The sequence below is a fragment of the Meles meles genome, chromosome 3 (genome assembly GCF_922984935.1).
Source record: "Meles meles chromosome 3, mMelMel3.1 paternal haplotype, whole genome shotgun sequence".
In the NCBI taxonomy this organism is placed as follows: Eukaryota; Metazoa; Chordata; class Mammalia; order Carnivora; family Mustelidae; genus Meles; species Meles meles.
The window spans coordinates 178507744-178527932 of NC_060068.1; the positions used below are offsets into that span (position 1 = coordinate 178507744).

At 50.4% G+C, this 20189-nt stretch overlaps 1 protein-coding gene across 2 annotated transcripts in view; it reads right to left on the reverse strand.

Moving 5' to 3' along the window:
• Positions 1–20189, reverse strand: part of ADCY2 (adenylate cyclase 2) — a 407413-nt gene that overhangs the window by 26818 nt on the left and 360406 nt on the right. For both annotated transcript variants that reach the window (XM_046000686.1, XM_046000685.1), the window contains exons 19-20: positions 9546–9630; positions 4851–5009 (exon numbers count right to left, since the gene is read on the reverse strand). In XM_046000686.1, the coding sequence (XP_045856642.1) occupies positions 4851–5009; positions 9546–9630 (244 nt within the window). The remainder of the gene's footprint in view (positions 1–4850; positions 5010–9545; positions 9631–20189) is intronic.

The following is a 20189-nucleotide window of genomic DNA, read 5'->3' on the forward strand; positions in this document are numbered from 1 at the left end:
TTCCCAGGATACCACTCAGTGGTCCCAGCACGGGGTACACATGGCAGGTTCTGGCCCACGCCACCAGGCTGGAGGTGAAGGGAAGATCCCCGGGGGGCTGACCTCTCACTACATCCTGTCCAGCAGCGCCCCCCCGCCCCCCCCCCCCCCCAAGCCTCCTGCCCGTTCCGATGCTTCCTGCGAGGGAAGGGCTGAGAGCCATGCAACCAGCGTTCAGGAAGGGCGTTTGTAAATGAGCACAGGGCTCAGTGCCTTCTCTGGAACACGGGAGCTCCCGCTGTGGGTCACAGACAGAAACTCACGTTAGCATCCGGCCTGTGTGTGTGCGTGTGCACGCGTGCCTGCTCACTCACATCCTCCCCCGGGGGCCGGCTGCATGCCGGGCTTCACGCCACGTGTTCAGACCCACAGATGAGCAACATCAGCCCTGCCCTAAGGAGCTCAGGTCTAGCTGGAGAGAGCGCGCTGGTAGAGAGAACATGAGAACAAAGCCTGATTGGGGCTGTGTAGGCCCAGGCATGGACATGGCTGCTTGGAAGTCTAGAAAGTGTTCACAACTGACACGAGCACTCGGTTTCCGAACTCCCACATCAGCGCTCTCTCCTCCTGATTCATTCCGTGGCCAGGAGGACCTCCCATCCCCCACATACCCCCGTTCCCAGTTGACCTATGTGCTAACCATGTAGCACCTGGGTCCCCACCTGTCACCTAACGCCTTAATTTATTCGGGGTGTCAAGTAATTAGCACAAAGGCCCCTCCAGTCAGCCGGGTGGCATTCTAGCCTGACTTTACAAGGAACATGGTTAGGGGGTCTGGCTGGACGCAATGGCGGTGTGGGCCCATGGTGGGGAAGGACGCACCTGGTGAGTCCCTGCAGGGACATCTGGGTCCTGTTCTGATCAGGCCTCCGCTCTCCCACAGGGGCTGCCTGGTTCAGAATCGCAAGCCTCCTTACCAGCCGGAGACTTGGCAAAGGGTCCACTCAGTGACAAAACATAGTCTTTTCAATGAGTGATGAAAGCTAGCTTTGATGTCCGCTCAAGAGGCCTTTCGCAACATTCCTGCGACCCCAGGGCAGTTCAAGGGCTCGGGGCCCGGCATACAGGGCTCTCTCCCCGAGCCTGGATGGCCTATTGCCCGGACCTGGCCAAGACCCTGGGAAGCCGAGGGACAGGGAGACGTGCAGAAGCGCTAAGCAAAAAAATACCCCGCAGGAAAGAAGAGGTGCCTGCAGACACAAGCCGTCCTCTGCCCACACGCGGGGAGCACAGGCGGAGGGAACAGGTTTTCATCGAAATAAAAACTTTCGGGGATTGTTATTATGATTAAACCATTCTTGACTTCTGAAGGGAAATTTCCTCTGAACATCCATGTGGTGGGCTGGAGAATCAGAAAGAGCTGGAAGGCTCTTTGCCAACATTGGTCCTGGCCAAGGTCATATGTCATGTTCCCAAGGAATGTTCCAGAAAACCGAGCCTTGGTAATTAATGCTTATGGTGAACTGAAAGGCATGCTCCTGTCTCCCTCCCCACCACCTCCGCCCCCAAAGCTGTAAAAGGAAAGCCCTGGGTCTCTGCCTTCAGCAGGCGTGGGAGCTCAGCCCAACCCCCAGAGGAGGAGCTGGGGGAATCAGAATGGAGGGCAAAGAGACTGCATCGGGGTTTGCTCTCCATCCTCCTTGGGCCATGTAACGGCCGGGGAAGAAGACTTCCTTGAAACTATTAATAAATTCCAGTGGGCAGTGATTCTTAAATTTTGCATAAATCTGGGGATATTTACTTGCAAGATAACTAAAATTGAGTGTGGACTGCATGCCAGGCACCACTCCAAGAGCTTTGCATGAATTACTGCTTTAAAAATCAGTCCTGGACTCTGAGAGGAAGGAGGCCTGGCTCTCACAGCTCGGAAGTGCCAGGGCTGGGACCAGGCCTGTGCTCTCAGCCACGAAGCAGGGCCCAGCCCGAGGAGGAAAGCTGGCACGGGTGGCAGGCGGGCCAGGCATCTATTCCCTTTGAGCAGCCTTGCTCCTGGGTGCAGGGCTCTCCCACGGTCCCTGTTGGTGGCTCTCTGCCATGCCTGGTCTAGAATCCGGTGGAAAAGATCCCTCTCCAGGGACCGCACCATTCCACAACCGCCCGACCTCTCCCTCAGGAAGCCTTAGGGAGAGCGAGCGCTCACACAGGGGCATCTACTCGGCCCTGACACCAGATGGCCTAGAGGGGATCCGCACCGTCAAACCGCACACACGCCATCATCCATAATCACTTGGCTGCCGAAGGCCAAGCGACAGCAGCCTGGCCGGCCTGGGGCTCTGAGGCCAGGATTCCCCATCGCTGGGGTGGGGAATGGTTTCTTCTGTCCGGGGACGGTCATGAGAGGACAAAAGGTCCGATGCGGACAGAAGAAGGCGGGCAGCCAACCTGTCAGGAAGTCAGAAGGACGAGGCAGGAGTTTGCTATGGTTTATGCCCTCAAATGAGTCTCTTTACAGTAACCTCAGAGTCCTGGGGGGAAAACCCTGAAAAACATGATCCCCCGCAAGGAGACTCCCAGTGGGGGTGCTCAGGACTGTTGGGGGGGGTGTGGAGGGGTAGCAATTCTCTCTCTTGTTCGCCTGTGCAGCGAGCTCTGTTTTGCATTCAGGATGTTCCCCAGGAGGCTCATCGCCGGAAGAATCTGCTGCACCGTTGGTCTTCGGCAGTCACAGAGCACAAGCCCCCCTGGCCACTGCGCTGCCTTTGAGCAGACGGGGCGGACCCTCCTGACCTGCAGGGCCCGACGGGGGTCCCTGGAAGCTTTTAATCCTTTAGACTTACTGCCGCAGCTTGGGTAGTCGCCCCCCCACCCCGACATTTAACCTAACCGACAAAACCTGGCGGTGCGGTACGGGAAGTCACAACCAAGGACAATCGTGTGTCCTCTGCCCCCGGACAGAGCCCCTTGCCGTCCACAGCCGCGCAGCACGACGCCAGCGTGTCAGGGACCGTCTCGCTGGCCCGAAGCTCCCAGCGTAAGATTTCGCGTGTGTCGTGCTATTGTCCTGAGCAAACTGGGCAGCCAGGGCAAACACAGCAATGACGTGTGGGGATCGCGGCACCTGGAGCGAAAACCAAAGACCCCTGCCGTGGGTCTGCGGCTCCGGGGCTTGGAGCGGCCTGTGGCAGTGAGTCTGGAAGGTTCCGAAAGAGAGCGCGTGCCTCCTTCCCAACAGGGCGGCCTGGGTCCAGGCTCTGGCTCCTGCTGTTGGGGACCAGCTGTCCTCGGGAGCCACCAGCGAGCTGGGGATTCCTTGGGGCCCGAGACAGGCTCCAAGTACACACAGGAGTGAAGGGGCCATGCATGAGGCCCCCCAAGGAACCCACTTTCCTTATCTGACAAAGACGGAAACATGGCATAGGGCTGGTGTAATGACATGATTCCTACTCCGTCCCTGAAGAGTTCCCGAAATGCCCACCCGGAGAGATAGCCTCCTGCAGCCAGAATATTCTCACTCTCTCCCTCCCCACCTCCATCCCCCCAGCCAGTTTCTAGAACTTTCTTTTCAGTTTCAGAAGCCGCTTCCTCATAGTGGTGGCCTTTCCAGACTTAAACATTCATGCCGGTCTGCTTGCTGTCCCCTCCAATGGGGCCGCCTCTGTCTCATCCATCCGTGTCCAGGCCCAGCACCAGCCTGGCCACAGGGCAGGGGCGACATTCAGCACACGCTGAATTTATGAGCTGAACTGAGAGCAAGGCAGACGGACATACATGCTCTACGTTGCTACTAAAAGCAGGCGGCTCCTTCTAACAGAAGCAGGGATGTCATTATCTGCCAGCAGCAGGCCGACAGGTGCCGGATGACCGACCGCCTGCAAAGAGCAGCGGGAGAAATGGACGAGTGAGTGGTCCATGGCCAGGGAAACCTGCGGTGGGACCCTGACAGGCTCGCCATGGCTGGCAGGCTTCCAGGAGGACGACGGTGACGACCTTCAGCACCTACTCACCGCTGGGCACTTTCTAGCCAACGTTAACTTTAAACACACTCCAGGAAACTACTGGTCCGAGCCTTCTCGCTTGACACTGCTTTGTACCCCAGCATCCTGGAGGCGCGGCTTCTCCATGAGCAAGTTCCCGCATCTGCGGGCTCCCAGACCCCTCGCCTGCTCCTGATCCCAACCAAGAGCCTCCCCCAAACACGGACTGCACCTCACCTCTGAACCCTCCACGGCGCCAAAGGCAGGCCTTCGCACACAGTGGTGCTCAAACATGAGTTTTCCCCCATCCATCCACCTGCTGACTCTTGTCAGTCAGGAACGTGAAAGAGATGTGACAACTGATGTCGTCAGCCGTTTCGACGTGACGACACCCTGGTCTTTCCGATTCTAGTTAAGGATCCCTTCCCTCGGATGCTCCCAGAAATCGCTGCTTCTACCCATTTGAGGGAGCAGACCCAAGTCTTGGACCTGCCCTTGTGCAGATAGCGCCTCAATTCTACGTCCTGCCTTTGAAATTCTAAGGCTCTCTAGAGGCTCTCCGGGAAGCTGTGAGCCGCGGACGCTTGCTGGAATTATGCCGGTTAGGGAGGCGGCCCTCACACCACGGAGCGGCCACTTTGTGACTTGCTGGGAACCCCAGAGCCTCCCGCCGCACCCCGAGAAAAACCGGGAATAATGAATCCACGTTCGGAGGTGAGTGTAATTCACTAGTCCCTGCTGTCGTCCCTATAAACCTGTCAGCATCGTCTCAAAACAGACCCGTTGAGGCCACGAGCGGACATCCGCAGCACGCAGGTGTCCGAAGGGCCACCGGCCTCCAGGTCCCGGCCAGAAGCGGCTCGCCCTGCCCCAGCCCACCGCCCCGTGGCGTCCCACCTCGTTCTTCAGGCTCCGGGCCAGGAAATGCTCCGCCACGTGCGCGGGCAGCACGTTCTCCAGCAGCACGCGGTTCAGGTTCTCCATGGTTTCTATCTCCTCCCGCTCTTTTTTGAACTTGTTCTTCCATAAGAAGTCTAACCTACAGTAATATTCACTCTGTTACAAGAGGACACAGAGGTAAAGAAACGATAGGGCATCTTGTCCTGCCAGAGAGCGGAGGTTTTAAAGAGAAAACAAAAAGAATGAAACAAAACTGAAAAAAGAACCCCCCGAACAGTCTCCCTCCCTGCAAAGCCTGCGGCTGCCCCCAAGTGTGTCCCCGCCAACCCCCACCTGCACTGGCAAAACAGCAAGTTTGGGAAAGAACCAGCCTTGGGGACAGGATGGGACGGGGGTGGGGGAGGGCAGGGATGTCGGTGACACGGGAGGCTTCTTGCAGAGTTCTGTTAATAAAAAGCTGGCTTGCGTTATCTTTGGAGAAGAGGCATAATGGGATATAAACAATGAATGAATGAAAAATGGGAACTACATTAGCCCAGAGAGAGCGCACTGTGGGCTAATTTGCATTTAAAAAATGAGGGTGCTCCTTTGTGGCCCTTTGCCTTCACTCCTTGAAAATCAGTTCTCCCCACCACCAAATTCTGAGATTATTTCACTGAGAATTCCGTCTTTTTTCATTTACAATGGCATTGTGCTGAGAGAATGACATTGTATTTACACAAAAGTTCGTTTGGGGATCATTTCATTAAGTTGATGCCTGCTAGTAAAAATATACGTGTTCATGCTTTATCATGTAGTGAAATTTAATGTTGTTTTTTGGTCTGCTTCCTGGGAAAGGGTTTCTTTGGTTTTGGCATCGTGTTACGTCTGCTATGATGTAAATAATTTTATATGGTGAAACAGCCCTAAAAGAATCTTCCTGTGAGACCGGGGCACATTCCAGCCAAACGATAACTTCCTGACCAAAAAAAAAAAAAAAAAAAAAAAAAAAAAAAAAAGCGAAGAAGAAATCAGTGCTGGGGGTTTGATTAGTTCTATTTGTGTGGTACAAACCACACACACAGAGCTGCCCATGCACAGACGGCAACTACAAAATTCACATTTGGAAACCTGAAAGAACAATGATCATTCATCATTTAGGTTATGATATGCTCAAAAATGATTCCTCCTCCTCTGTGTGGAATTTATTTTTACTTCGTAGAGCCCTTTTTTTTTTCTAAGACTACAAATGAGATATTTTTAATGTTTGTTTGTATTAAATTTTTACATGAATGCCAAACCTTCCACATTCTGCACTTACAGAAATCCTGCCCTGCACTTCCTGGAAAAAGCCTGTTGCTTGGAGAATAGATTATTTGGGTTTTGGGGGATGACCCAGTGGTGTGTCTGGTTCTAAACTGAGATGACTTGACAATCCCTGATGGTAGCATCGAGAAGACCCAGACGCACACTCGGGATCAGACAAAGTGACCCGGGGAGGAACCCAGGAGCGGGCAGGGCAGGCAGCAGGCCCAGCGCAGGGGACCACATGGGGTTTCCAGGAGCCTTACTAAGGGGTGGCTCAGGCCTCCCCAGTGACCGAGACGGCATCACGGGCAGATCTGGCAAGTCTCTTATGAAAGGAACAGAGACACCTTGGGACAAGCTCCCCTGGACTGAAAGCAACATTCTGGCAGGTGCTTACCTCCCGCCTCCCCAGGGCATCTGCTAGAGGACCCGCTCCTTGAAGGACAAGCCCATTAGAAACTCATGGAGAACCCCCAATGGAAGACAGATGTTTCTATCCCAATTCAATGGTGTCCCCCAGAAAGACAGTTCCAAGTCCTCCTCTCCAGAATCTGGGACTGTGACCTTCTCTGGAAACAGACTCTGAAGGTGTAATTAAGGAGATCACACGGGATGGCTGGTGGATTCACAGTGCAATGACTGTATCCTTACATGAGAAAGGAGAGGGGGCTCAGACACAGACACCCGGGGCAGGTCAGACGGAGGGTGCCGTGGGGGCCACGGGAAGCCACTGCCTCCAAGACACTGCATGTCCCTTCAACTAAAACAGCAGTCCTGCCTTGTGATGCTGTGTCCCCACATCCTTGCCCACCAACCAGAGTCTGGGGCTATGTGACAGTTCCCAGGGCCCAGATACCACACAGAGACGTGGAGTTTGCTCTTCATTTGTGCTGGCGAAGACGAGAGAGAACAGGAAGAGCCTGGAAGAAGCACCGGGCTGTTTCTGGGGACCTCACTGCTGTCTTTCACACCGGACACAGCCTCAAGGGCAGTTCTTGCTTTGTCTAGTTCTGAACACAAGCCGAGGAACTGGAGGGTTTAGATCTTTCTGTGTGGACAGAAGAGGTGGTCCCAGGCAGGGTAGGGGGCGGCAGGCAGTGTATGATTCAATGCCTTCCTAGGCTCTGAAACCTTGCACACGGGAAACTCAGCCCAACTGAGGCCGCCAGACGGCCACCTGCCCGGATCCATATCTTGTAGGACTTGTAGAATGCAGACTCTCAATGTAGTGTGTGGTCATTTAAACTCAGGAGAAATACAGAGAATCTTCGTTTCTCAAAAGAGACCCCTGAATTCAGGCGGGCATTTTTATCGCAGACTGTATTTCAATACCGAGAGTAGAACCCCAGCTCTTTTCCAAGGGGTGTGTTATGGTTTTATTAAGGTATCTCAGATACCCAGAACAATATTTAGCATGCTAATTTGCTCAGAAAGCAAAAACATCACCATAATTTCAAAAAAGATGGTCATGGGGCAGGGGGGTCATGACGGCAAATGACAACAAAAATAAGTTGCAAAATGTCCATACTGTTGTTCTAAAAAAAAAAAAAACAAACCACACACCTGGGAAATCCCGAGTCCATGCCTATTGATGAAACTTAAAAGCCTTATTTTAGATATCGGACATTTGTGACCTACTTGTGTTTTCAGAAGGGCACGCAGAGCCCTTCTGATCCAGATCACAAAAACTTGGACGTTCCTGTGAGCCCAGAAGACTTGGGACCTTCGTCCTGGCTCACCCCGGCACATCCCGATGCCAGCTATCCGAGAACAATCATTAACACCATCGCCCCTGGAGGGAGCGGGGACTTTTCAGGCCCCTGGGTGTCTATATGATCTGTGGTCAACACTGGTGACATAACAAGAAAAGACTCCTTATAAGACTGGGGTCAGAGCTATTGTGTTAAATTATGTCCCCCCATGATCTTGAACCCTTTGGGTTAGCTCACGCCAGAGAGTAATGGATCTCGGGCAGCCACTGCAGGCAGCAATACAGCCACGTACATAGCGGTACTGGGTGCTTGTCATCGCAGTGACCAATAAAAGAGTGGGGGAGAATTAGGTTTGATTTTTAGGTTCTTAAAAGGTACCGTCGTGAAGCAACCTTGGATGATCACTCTGGGAGGAGAAAATGAAGGACCAAATGTCCCTGGGATGAAATGGAGAAGCAGGAGACCCCGCAGAGGGGCGGCCTGTTTCCGGAGGAGTGACCACGCCGGTGATATTCTGCAAGGAAGCCCATTCCTTTCCCATCTTTCACTTCTAATAGGGTTTCCTGAGAGTGGACATGCCTTTTCTCCAAGAATGAGAGCAGAAAGCAGGTCAATAGTGGAGAAAGCCAGGTCTCGGGAGAATCGACGAACCAGGAAAAAAGCGCAGGCATGGTTTAGTGGGTTACCCGAAACATGCAGAGGGTCACGACTATAAGCACATGCCAGGGATGGAGGCAGGGTGGGCTGGGGAGGAGACGGGGTGTTCTAGAACTCAGCTGCAGGACCACAGCTCAGCTCCAGGGAGACTGGAGCTCCCAGGAAGGCATGAGGAGAGGGGACAGTGTTTCCAGGCTGCTGGACTGGCAGCCACCGATCCGGCCTCTGCTCTCCCTGTGCGATTAACTTCCTACTGTTCAGCTGTTTGGGGACATCTGTATAATTTAAGTGGCTTTGCATTTACTTGGTTATTTCTATATAAATCCCTTTTCTGCGTCACACCATCCATCCAAGAATTCCAAGCAAACTCCGGTGAAGGCAGAGTGCATGGCGTGCAATGAGTCTTTGTTCTCTGGGCAATCGCCCTTGTGTGCAGCGAGAGGAAGACTGTCCTTGAAAACCCTGCACGGACGCCCTCTCCTAGGAGACCAGAAGCAGGGTGGGAGCCCAAGGAGGGACAGTTCCCATCACAGCACAAAAGACGATTTTTGAACAGAGGACTATAATTTAGAAGTGATTGCAAGTGATAGCAAAGATACTCATACCCCTTTCTAAGAAAAAGAAACAGGCCACCCTTTCTGAAATGCAAACAAAACCCCAGTGTAGGGGTATTTTTCCAAAGAGGGTCAGCTACTGAGTGAACAGTCTTGTCAGCTTACAAAACCCACCACGTTCTTTTGAGATGTAGCGGGAAATGGGCTCACATCTCTACCGTTCGCCAAGTTTGCCTCTTGTGGAAGCAATGAGAGACCCTTTCCCTTTTGTCTGTATCTATGCATGTCCACCCACGTTTCTCCTAAGTGAGACAATTATTCTGACGTATTTGCATGAAAGTAGCTACAAAGCCCAGCAGCGAAGTATTATCATGATTATCACTGGCGGACTCTTTTTTTAGAACTGATGTGAGTCCACGTATAAACCAAGTATGACTAACACAGCACGTGAGAGGAAGTTACGTGAACAAGCGATGTCTTACCTGTCTACCCAGAACGAGCAGTGTGACGAAGAATATAAAGAGAGACACTGAGCCCATGGTCTTCAGGTCTTTCCAAATGCCTGGTCTATTGGAGAACAAACAGAGAGACAGACAGACAAAAGCAACACAAACAACATACATACAGGACTTAGAATTTGTGTATCGACAACTCGAGACCCTCCAGTGCATGTCCTTCCACGCCAGCCGAACACACGCCTTTCAGATCCACCCGCAGGCCCAGATCGCACCCAAACCAAACAAAATCATCCCTATTTTGAGAGCTCACTAACAGAAGATTCTTTCAAATTAACAGACTCCTTACTTTACCTCCAAGCTCTAACAAATAGAAAAGAAAGAACAGAGGCATATGAATAGTATTTTTTTATCCTCCTAGATCGATATGGGTAATTTGACATCAAACTTCTTCACCATTAAAGTGAGCACTCTCAGAAAGAGACAGTGTGCTAGAAATTAACAATCATGTCAGGTAAAAAAAAAAAAAATGGAGTAGGGAACTTAATTCCTACCAGCTACTGTCCCCTATGAATTATGTAGTTTCCCATAACTTTTTCCACAGGAAGTTTTCAGACCCTCTTCCATGAGATTTTGTGACACAAAGGCGAGACGCAGATGGGAACTCTCGGTCCTCTGCCCCGTTTCCCCTGGGGTCCAGGTAGACCTCGGTCATTCACCCCTGCCCGTGTCCTCACCACAACCCTGCAGGCCATGGTCATTCCCATACTGGAGTCGGCATGCACCGTGGGCACGAGATGCCCACACATTCCTTCCCGTGTTATTCCGGGTGTCTCTGTGGGAGTGTTTTCTGGTTGAGATTTACACTTGAATCAGTGAACAGAGTCAACAAATCGCCCTCTGTAACGCAGGTCAGCCTCACCCCATTAGCTGAAGGCTTTTGTGGAAGAGAAGGCTGACCTCGCCCCAGTAAGAGAGCATTCTCTCCTGCCTGACTGCCTCTGAACTCGAACCCTGGCTGCTCCTGGCTCTGCAGCACTTTCTGGCCTTCCGTCTCCAACTGGGCCATTCATGACTCAGATTATGGATTTGCCAGCCTCCACAACTGTGTGAGCCAATTCCTTATGACAAACCTCTTGATTGGTGTTATATTTACATACGATATTTATATTCTATTGGTTCTGTCTCTCTGTAGTGCCCTGACTAATGCAGCATGGAAGGAGACATCTCCTGCCATCCCCGGGGAGACCCATGCAGCTGACAAATGACAGATCTCCCACATACAATAGTGAATAAGACGTGAAAAAGAAATTATGATTATGTATGGACACATGTCACATAAGCAGCATAGATCATGTGTAATTAAATTGAGGAAATACCAGGTAATTACTTTCTGCTTGTGAGTTGCACCTGCTTTGAGGTTTTCCTTTATCTCTACCGAGGGTTCAAGGGCTGATGACGTAAGAGTCCATGAGGCAGTGACAAGGCTCGGGTGGGCTTTGGTGTAGGATAACCCATGGAGGAACTGAGGCTCCTCTCCTCTATTGATCTCTGGGACCTGGGTTAACCTCTCCAAACCCACCCTTGTCATCAGCCAAAGGGGTCCCAGTGCCCATCTTATAGGCAGTTCTGGTCACTACATCCCCTGCTGATACACCCAGCACAGGGCCTGACACAGGGGAGGCACTTGTGAGTTTCAGTACTAGCTGCAGAGTGACAAGGGAGGAGACGGAGCTGGAGAGGTAGAGAAAAGGATAAGAAAATGTAGTTTGGTGAATTACCACTAACAGAGTGAAAGATCCAAAGGCATAGGGAACTTGGAGGCGGAGTGACCAGTCTTGGTGCTGGAAGGGCTTAAGGCCTCAAAGAACTCTCCAGAAAGGCTGAGCCTGCATTCGGGGCTCTTTCCTCTCTACTAAACCAGCCGGGCGGCAAGCATAGGGGCTCCCCAGCTAAAAGGAGGTCCCCGGTTCCTGAGCACGAAGTAAGCTGAGAGCTGCCACTTTCCTGCTTGCCCAGAGCTGGGTCTGAGGAATGAAGTTGTCCCTTTCCGAGCCTGTGACAGCTGTAACAGCAAAACCGAAGGGACGGAGGGGGCGGATGTTGACGAGTAATGCCAGCTACAACAAACTTTAAACCCCTCTTCCCCCCTATATTGACTACTGACGTCATCCTGCCCAAGGAAAGTGGTACCACACAGCCGATGTTCTCAGATGTGCGGGCAGAGTTTGACATTTTCATGTGGCTTCATGAACCTTCTGTACGTTTGTAATTCCAGGGGCCTGAGAAAGCAGCTGTAACAACCCCTTCCAGCCCACCCGTTACCCCTGAACTAAGAGCAAAACGTTAACTCCCAGGTCAGGGTCATGTAGCCACTTCAGCAGCACAGCCAATCTGAACTCAGGTCCTCCTTGCATGCCCAGGTAAGGGACCGGATGTCCCAAACATGCAGAGCCGGCCCACGTTCCATCACTGATGGAGAGGGAGATATAGGACCCTCTTTATGCAACTCAGGGCCTGGCTGGGTTTTCAGTTAATCACACAGAAGATACAGGCAAGCAAGCCTTTTCTGGGGCTCCTCACATTAATGCATTTGAACTCTGGTTTAGGGGGCAGAAATGCTCCGCTCCTCCCATCTCCCACATCTGGAGGCTTTGTGAGGTTGAGTGGTAGGAGACCTGGAAGGAGAAGGACAAGGGAAGATAAGACAAGTCGTCGCTGGACTGGACCTAAATGCGCCTTGGAAATAATGAGGCACGTCCAACCCGTACAGCAGACTTGTGCGCCAGCACTCAAGTACCTTCTCCCCTCCCGACGTGCTGTCTCAACTAAGAAGGACCGCGCTGCATGCTCATGGATGGCATTTAGGTTTCAAAACCTTCTGTTATTCATCCAGCCAAAAAGGATGGCTGGTTCTTGTAGGAGCCCTTCTCTCCTGTGTGGACTGTGCATGGGTGAGTGCCAGACGGCTCCTGCAGTCTGAAAGAGAAATCTGTCCATCCACAGATGCAGTCCTGGGTTACCTGCTCCTTGTACGCTTGTGGGAGACGCAGGGAGGAAGGGGAGTGTGCAGTGCAGAGGGAGCATCCGGATTGGGTGGAAAAAAAAAAAATCCCAGGATTTAGACGAGGCAATTGTGTTGATGATCACAGTTGGTTTCTAGAACTTTTAAAACAAGGTACTACAAGCTGGGTGGCTCAAAACAATGGAAGTTTATCATTTCACAGTTCTGGAGCCAGATGTCTGATGTCAAGGCGCTGGTAGGACAGTGCTCCCTCTGAAACTTGGGGGGACATCCTTCCTTGCTTCACTATGACATCTGGTGGTTGGCCCCCAACCGGCGGTGCTCTTTGGCTTGCCACAACATCATTTCAGTCTCTGCCTCCATCACCAAAGGGCATTCTCTCAACATGGCCATCTTCTTATAAGAACATCGGCCCTGTTGGGTTAGGGCCCACCGTACTCTGGTAGGACTTCATCTCCAACAACTCCATCTGCAACACGCTGTTCCACGTAAGGCCACACTGTGAAGTAGGGGGTTAGGACCTCACCATGTCTTCTTTTGGGAGAGACAGTTCAATCTATAATAATCGTGTTGGTCATTCATACAAAAATGGCGGCTAGTAGGGTGTGAAGCCTCCCTCTCTCTCTTAAGTTTTAAGGTTGACATCCATCCTGGACTTTTCGCTTGTCTGGCTGTGCCATCCCTGAGTGATGAAGTAGGGGGCACAGCACTAACATAACTGGGAAAGTTTCTAAGTCAGGGACGGTTCTAGCCAAAATGTGGCTGAATATGCTTTCTTTCATACCTAAAAATTGGGCTCTGGAGACTCAGATGCCCAAATGAGCCTGCAGCCACACACCAGTTTACAGTGGGCCCGTATCCTGAGGCTGTTAACGGAGCAATCATTCTGGCCCTCAAGTTTCAAGAGTATAAAAGATCAAAGAAACCTAAAAAATTAGATGAGTAATACGGAGGAATTGCCTGGTGGACCAGTCTCTAACCTAAAGGCAAATGATTCAGTCGCGGTAACAAATGACATTTTCAGTTCTCAGGAGAAAAAGCAGTCCAGGCAGGGAGACACAAACACGATCTTACATTTAAAATCTATGTTTTCCTAGAGGAAATAGGTCTCTCTTATTTTTAAGAAGTTCCTAAGGAAACTCAGTATTATATGGTAACTCTATTTTTTTTTTGTTTCAAGTTTTTTTTTTTTTAATTTATTTGACAGAGAGAGAGAGATCACAAGTAGGCAGAGAGGCAGGCAGAGAGAGGAGGAAGCAGGCTCCCTGCGGAGCAGAGAGCCCGATGCGGGGCTCGATCCCAGGACCCTGAGATCATGACCTGAGCCGAAGGCAGCGGCTTAATCCACTGAGCCACCCAGGCGCCCCTTGTTTCAAGTTTTTATTTAAATTCTAGTTAGTTAACATACAGTGTAATACTGGTTTCAGGAGTAGAATTTGGTGATTCCTCACTTCCGTACCACACCCAGTGCTCATCACAACAAGTGCCCCCCTTAATCCCATCATCCATTAAACCCAGTCCTGCCCACCTCACTCTAGAAACCCTCAGTTAAGAGTCTCTCATGGTTTGCCTACCACTCTGATTTTATCTTATTTTATTTTTCCTTCCCTTTCTCTATATTCACCTGTTTTGTTTCTTAAGTTCCACACAGGAGTGAAATCATATGGTATTTGTCTTTCTCTGACTGACTTATTTCACTTAGCATACTATGCTCTAGCTCCACTCATGTTGTTGTAAATGGCAATTTCCTTTTCATGGCTGAGTAATATTCCATTGTCCCTATCTATCTATCTATCTATCTATCTATCTATCTATGGAATATATACATTCCATATATATATTGAATACATATATTCAATATATATACATATATATGTGTGTGTATAAATATAAATACAAATATGTATATATGTATACATACACACACACAACACACACACACACACACACACATAACTTTTTTATCCATTTAATAGTCAATAGACCTTTGGGATCTTTCCATAATTCGGCTATTGTTGATAGTGCTACCATAAATATCAGGGGGCATGTACCCCTCTGAATCTCTGTTTTTGTAGTACAGTTGCTGGGTTGTAGGGTAGCTCTATTTTTAGCTTTTTGAGGAACCTTCATACTGTTCTCCAGAGCGGCTGCACTGGTTTGTGTTCCCAGCAATAGGACAAGAGGTTTCCCCTTACTCCGCATCCTCGTCAACGCCTGTTGTTTCCTGAATTGTGAATTTTACCCATTCTGATGGGTGTGAGGAGGTATTTCATCACAGTTTTTAATCTCTATTTCCCTGATGATGAGTGATGTTGAGCGTCTTTTCATGGGTCTGTGGGCCATCTGCATGTTTCTTTGGAGAAATGTCTACTCATGTCTTCTGCCCATTTCCTAATGGGATTATTTGTTTTTTGGGTGTTGAGCTTGATAAATTCTTTATAGATTTCGGATACTAACCTTTATCAGATATTTATCAGATATTTTGTCATTTGCAAATATCTTCTCCTAATCTGTAGGCGGCATGTTAGTTTTGCTGATTGTTTTGTTTTACTGTGCAGAAGCTTTTCATCTTGAGGTCCTGATGGTTCATTTTTGCTTTTGTTTCCCTTGCCTCCGGAGATGTGTCCGGTAAGAAGTTGCTGTAGTCGAGGTTAAAGAGGTTGCTGCCTGTGTTCACCTCCAGGATATTGATGGTTTCCTGTCTCACATTTAGGTCTTTCATCCATTGGGAATTCTATTTGAGGAATTCCATACATGTTCCAGAGTGGCTGCACCAGTGTGCATTCCTACCAACAGTGTAAGAGGTTCCCCGTTCTCCACATCCTCTCCAGCACCTGCTGTTTCTTGTTTGTTTTCATCCATCCAGCCCATCTTGCCTTTTGGGTAGAGAATTCCACTTCCATTGAGAGTAACACTGATTGGTGAGGACTTACGAATGTTATTCATGGTTCCCTGGCTGTTCTTCAGCTCCTCTGTTCCTTTCTTCCTTGAGGGTTTGTGTTCCTTGAAGTTTTTCATTGCTTTCTTCAACTTGGCAGAGCAGTTACGCCTTCCAGTCTTTGTTAACTGAGTCTGGGACGGAAGTGCCTGCGGGCTTCCTGGGTCTGTGGTCCCTGCTCTGTGCCTCTTGCTCCCCCTTGTGGTGCACTTCTTTTCTCTTCTTGCTTTTTAATTATGTTCCCTTACGCACTGTGCAGTACATCGGTAGTTTTTGATGTTGAATGTTTCATGTAGTGTTCAATGACTCATTACTTACATATAACACCCCGCACTCATCATAACACGTGCCCTCCTTAACACCCGACACCCTGTTACCCCCTCCCCTTTGAAACCCTTAATTTGTTTCCCAGGGTCCTAGTCTCTCATGGTTCGTCTCCCTCTCTGATTCCCTTCCTTCAGATTTCCCTCCCTTCCCCCGCGGTCCACCATGCTATTCCTTATGTTCCACATATGAGTAGAACCATATGATAATTGTCTTTCTCTGCTTGATTTACTTTAATCAGCATAATCCCTCCAGTCCCATCCACGTCAATGCAAATGGCCTTTCCGATGGCTGAGTAACATTCCATGCATCTGTATCTTTGGGGTAAATATCTAGTAGTGCAATTGCAGGGTCATAGGGTAGCTCTATTTTTAAGTTCTTGAGGAACCTCCATACTGTTTTCCAGAGTGGTTGCACCAGCTTGCATTCCTACCAACAGTGTAGGATGGTTCCCCTTTCTCTGCATCCTCACCAACATCTGTCCTTTCCTGACTTGTTAATTTTAGCCATTCTGACTGGTGTGAGGTGGTTTCTCATTGAGGTTTTGATTTGTATTTCCCTGATGCCGAGTGATGTTGAACAATTTTTCATGTGTCTGATAGCCATTTGTATGTCTTCATTGGAGAAGTGTCTGTTCATGTCTTCTGCCCATTTTTTGACATGATTATGTTTCGTGTGTGTTGACTTTGAGGAGTTCTTTATAGATACTGGATATCAGCCCTTTGTCTGGACTGTCATTTGCAAATATCTTCTCCCATTCCGTGGGTTGCCGCTTTGTTTTGTTGGCTGTTTCCTTTGCTGTGCAAAAGCTTTTGATCTTGATGAAGTCCCAAAAGTTCATTTTTGCTTTTGTTTCCTTTGCCTTTGGAGACATATCTTGAAAGAAGTTGCTGTGGCTGATATCGAAGAGGTTACTGCCTATGTTCTTCTCTAGGATTCTGATAGATTCCTGCCTCACATGGAGGTCTTTTGTCCATTTGGAGTTTACCTTTGTGTATGGTATAAGGGAACAGCCAAGTTTCATTTTTTTGTAGGTAACTGTCCAATTTTCTCAGCACCACTTATTGAAGAGACTGTCTTTTTTTCATTGGGTATTTTTTCCTGATTTGTCAAAGATTAGTTGACCATAGAGTTGAGGGTCCATACCTGGGCTCTCTACTCTGTTCCACTGGTCTATTTGTCGGTTTTTGTGCCAATACCGTGCTGTCTTGGTGATCACAGCTTTGTAATATAGCTTGAGGTCAGGCAATGTGATGCCCCCAGCTCTGTTTTTTCTATCATTCCCTTGGCAATTCAGGGTCTTTCTGGTTCTAGCTCTTTGAAAAATGCCAGTGGTGTTTTAATAGGGATGGCACTGAAAGTATCAATTGCTCTGGGCAGGACAGACATTTTAACAATGTTTATTCTTCCGATCCATGAGCATGGAATTGTCTTCCATCTTTTTGTGTTTCCTTCAATTTCTTTCATGAGTGTTCTGTGGTTTCTAGTATAGATCCTTTACCTCTTTGGTTAGGTTTATTCTTAGGTATCACATGGTTTTTGTTGCTACTGTAAATGAAATCTCGTGGCAGAGTTCTTAAGTTTTCACACCTCCTCTCCATCGGGCAGGGCACCAGGCAGAGTACTGACAGCCTCCTTTTGTTTTCTCAAACAAAACTTGCTAAAGTCTGTGCTCTGTCTCTCCTTGGCCTGAGATTTGAGCCGGCTTTCTGTGTGTGCTCACCAGCCATCTGCCAAAGCGTGGGAGCATGGGCTAGGAGCCGGCCACAGGGTCGGGGTGCAGGAGGTGCGGGGATCCATGGGCGAGGTGTTCCTAGTGTCTCCTGGGCGGGCTTCCCAAAGGAGGCCACGATGCAGTTAGGATCCGGGTCCCTGAGTCCCTACCTGCCCCTGGCTAGCCACTCCTTGCCCCCGCCATGCAGCTCAGGACTCAGCACTGTGGATGAGGCCAAAGGGGAGTCCCTCTGGCAGCGTCCTTCATGGCTGCTCACTTGCATGGGAGATCTCCCTTGGGCCTCAGCCGTGCCCTCCTGGGGAAGAGGGGGTGTGGGAGAGTCAAGCCGTTCCTCTTACCCACTTTAGTGTGATCAAACAATGTGCTGGAACCCCTGCTCTGGAAACCTGGACTTGCACCACAGCTCTCCGAGGCTCTGTCTGTGGGTCATGGGTCAAGTGTTTTCTAGGGGCTCTTGGACCACAGCCGAGAGGGGCTAGCGCTGGTTCACAGCTGCTGCAGGGCCCACAGCCCGGGGCCCGTAGGCCCATTACCTGACCCTTGAGTGCAGGAGATGCCTCTCGGGCCCTGTGGCATAAGCTGCTGGATCCTCCAGCTCCTGCAACGGATCTTTTTTGTCCCCGGACAGATGCCAAACCACTGTGACTGGATGGCGCTGGCGGTGGGGGGAGGGGTTGAAGCAAAGACGAGAGAAACATCATATTCTCTCACGCTGGTGAAGTCACTTCCTTCCTGTGCTTCCAAATCCCCACAGATCTCCAAGTCCTTCCCAGCATCAGTCAGCTCTGGGCTCCCGAACACACGCCCCATCCACAGGCTCCTCCTTTCCTGGGTGCGCACGATGAGCGTACGCACGACATGCTGACGCATCTGCGGGCCGTCCGCGGAAACCCGATTTTCTTATGGAGACTTTCTGTGCTCTTCCTCCTCCTCCTCTTCTTCTTCTTCTTTTCATTTTTAAATATTTATTTACTTGAGAGAGAGAGAGAGAGCGAGCACGAGGAGGGGAGGGGCAGAGGGACAGGAAGAGGGAGAATCAGCAGACTCCACACCCAGCACGGAGCCTGATGCAGGGGTTCCATCTCTCAACCCTGGGATTGCGACCTGAGCTGACATCAAGAGTCAGATGCTTAACTGATGGAGCCACCAAGCACCCCTGTGATCTTCTTGACCACAGAGACTACACTTTCTTCATGTCTGTGCTCTGGCTCCAGCCCTCAGGCGTGGCATACCAAGGGTGTTCAACAGAAGTGTGTCATAAAAGCAAATGAACAAGTAGACAAATAATCATGTTGGTTTGAAACCTGAGGGACTTCCTTCCTAGACACTCATTCCTCTCCTGGCTGAACAGAGATCCACCAGAATCCTATGCAGTCTTCCAGAGAGGGTGGCCCGATGTCACCCAAGGACAGACGGCCCAGAGCCTCGTGCTTTCTCAGAATATCCTTCATAACTGCAAAGCAAGCCATTCTGGGCTGGAATAGACGAGCACACGGAGGGACAAGCTCACGTGGAGCAACGAGCCCTGCTGGCGGCTGCGGGTCAGAAGAGAAGACAAGACTGGGGCTGGGCGGTACGGCCGGCCTCTGCTAAGGCTGTAGTTACACACCCGTGAACGTGGTCATGGTTTCGTTCTGCAGAGGTGATTTCGAGTGGGAAAGAACTGGTCTGGGGGTGCAGTAAGGAGCAGGGCTGGGCATGGCTTTGGCCTTGGAGGTTGAGGAGGTGAGGATATGACATTTGTGCTCTGCACAGTCCACTGGCCCAGGCGCTGTGGGATCTCCTCTCTCCCCTCATCCTAAAACCAAACCAAACGACACAGCCTAAAACCCGAGTACCCTCCTGCAGGTGGCCCCACATCACAGCAGAATTCTGAGGTGAAATCACCAAGCAGCTCACTAATGGTTGCTTTTTTATAGGAAAAAAAGAAAGCTTGGTGGAACTTGAGTAGCCCTGGGATGACTGGCTCTTTTGTTAAATTGGCAGCTTGGATGACCCTTCTCCTTCTCTGACCTCCCAGGCGGCTGCTGGAGGGGGTCAGCCCCCCAGAAGCGTGTGTGCCGTACTTGCTGGAGCCGGCCCGGGGCGCGGGAATCAGGAAGGGCAAGAGAAGCTGAGGTACTGAGTCTGAAAGTAACTGCAAAATTTTCAACATTAACTTGGATATGCGATGGGTTAGAATGTCAATTTGGAATACATTTTTAACTTAAAAAGAGGAGACTCTAGAGGAATTTCGGGTGCTTTGGGATACCCCCAGACACCCCCGCCCCAAGCCGCGCCTCCAGACGCTCAGGGAGCATCTCACTGGCGGATCCCAAGCTGGGACGCTGTCAAAATGTGTCGCGAAACCTCGAATTCCGTGTCGTGGATGAGACGCAGGAGAAACAGAGAGGAGAACAATGGAAGCTGCCCTGGGTGCCGCTGCTCACGGACACGCCTCAGTCATATGCTGTCTGCGGAGGACTTGTCTTTTTCCACGAAGTGCTCAGACAGAGCTGCTTAGCCCATGGGGCTCCTTGTCAGCCCCTCTGTCCGAGCCCTCCCACCCCCACACCTCTTCGGAATTAAAGGCAAGTTTCCCACATCCAGGTGAGTTAGCATCATTCCGGGTCCGTGTGAAATGGTAACACTCATCCCTTGAGTTCTGTA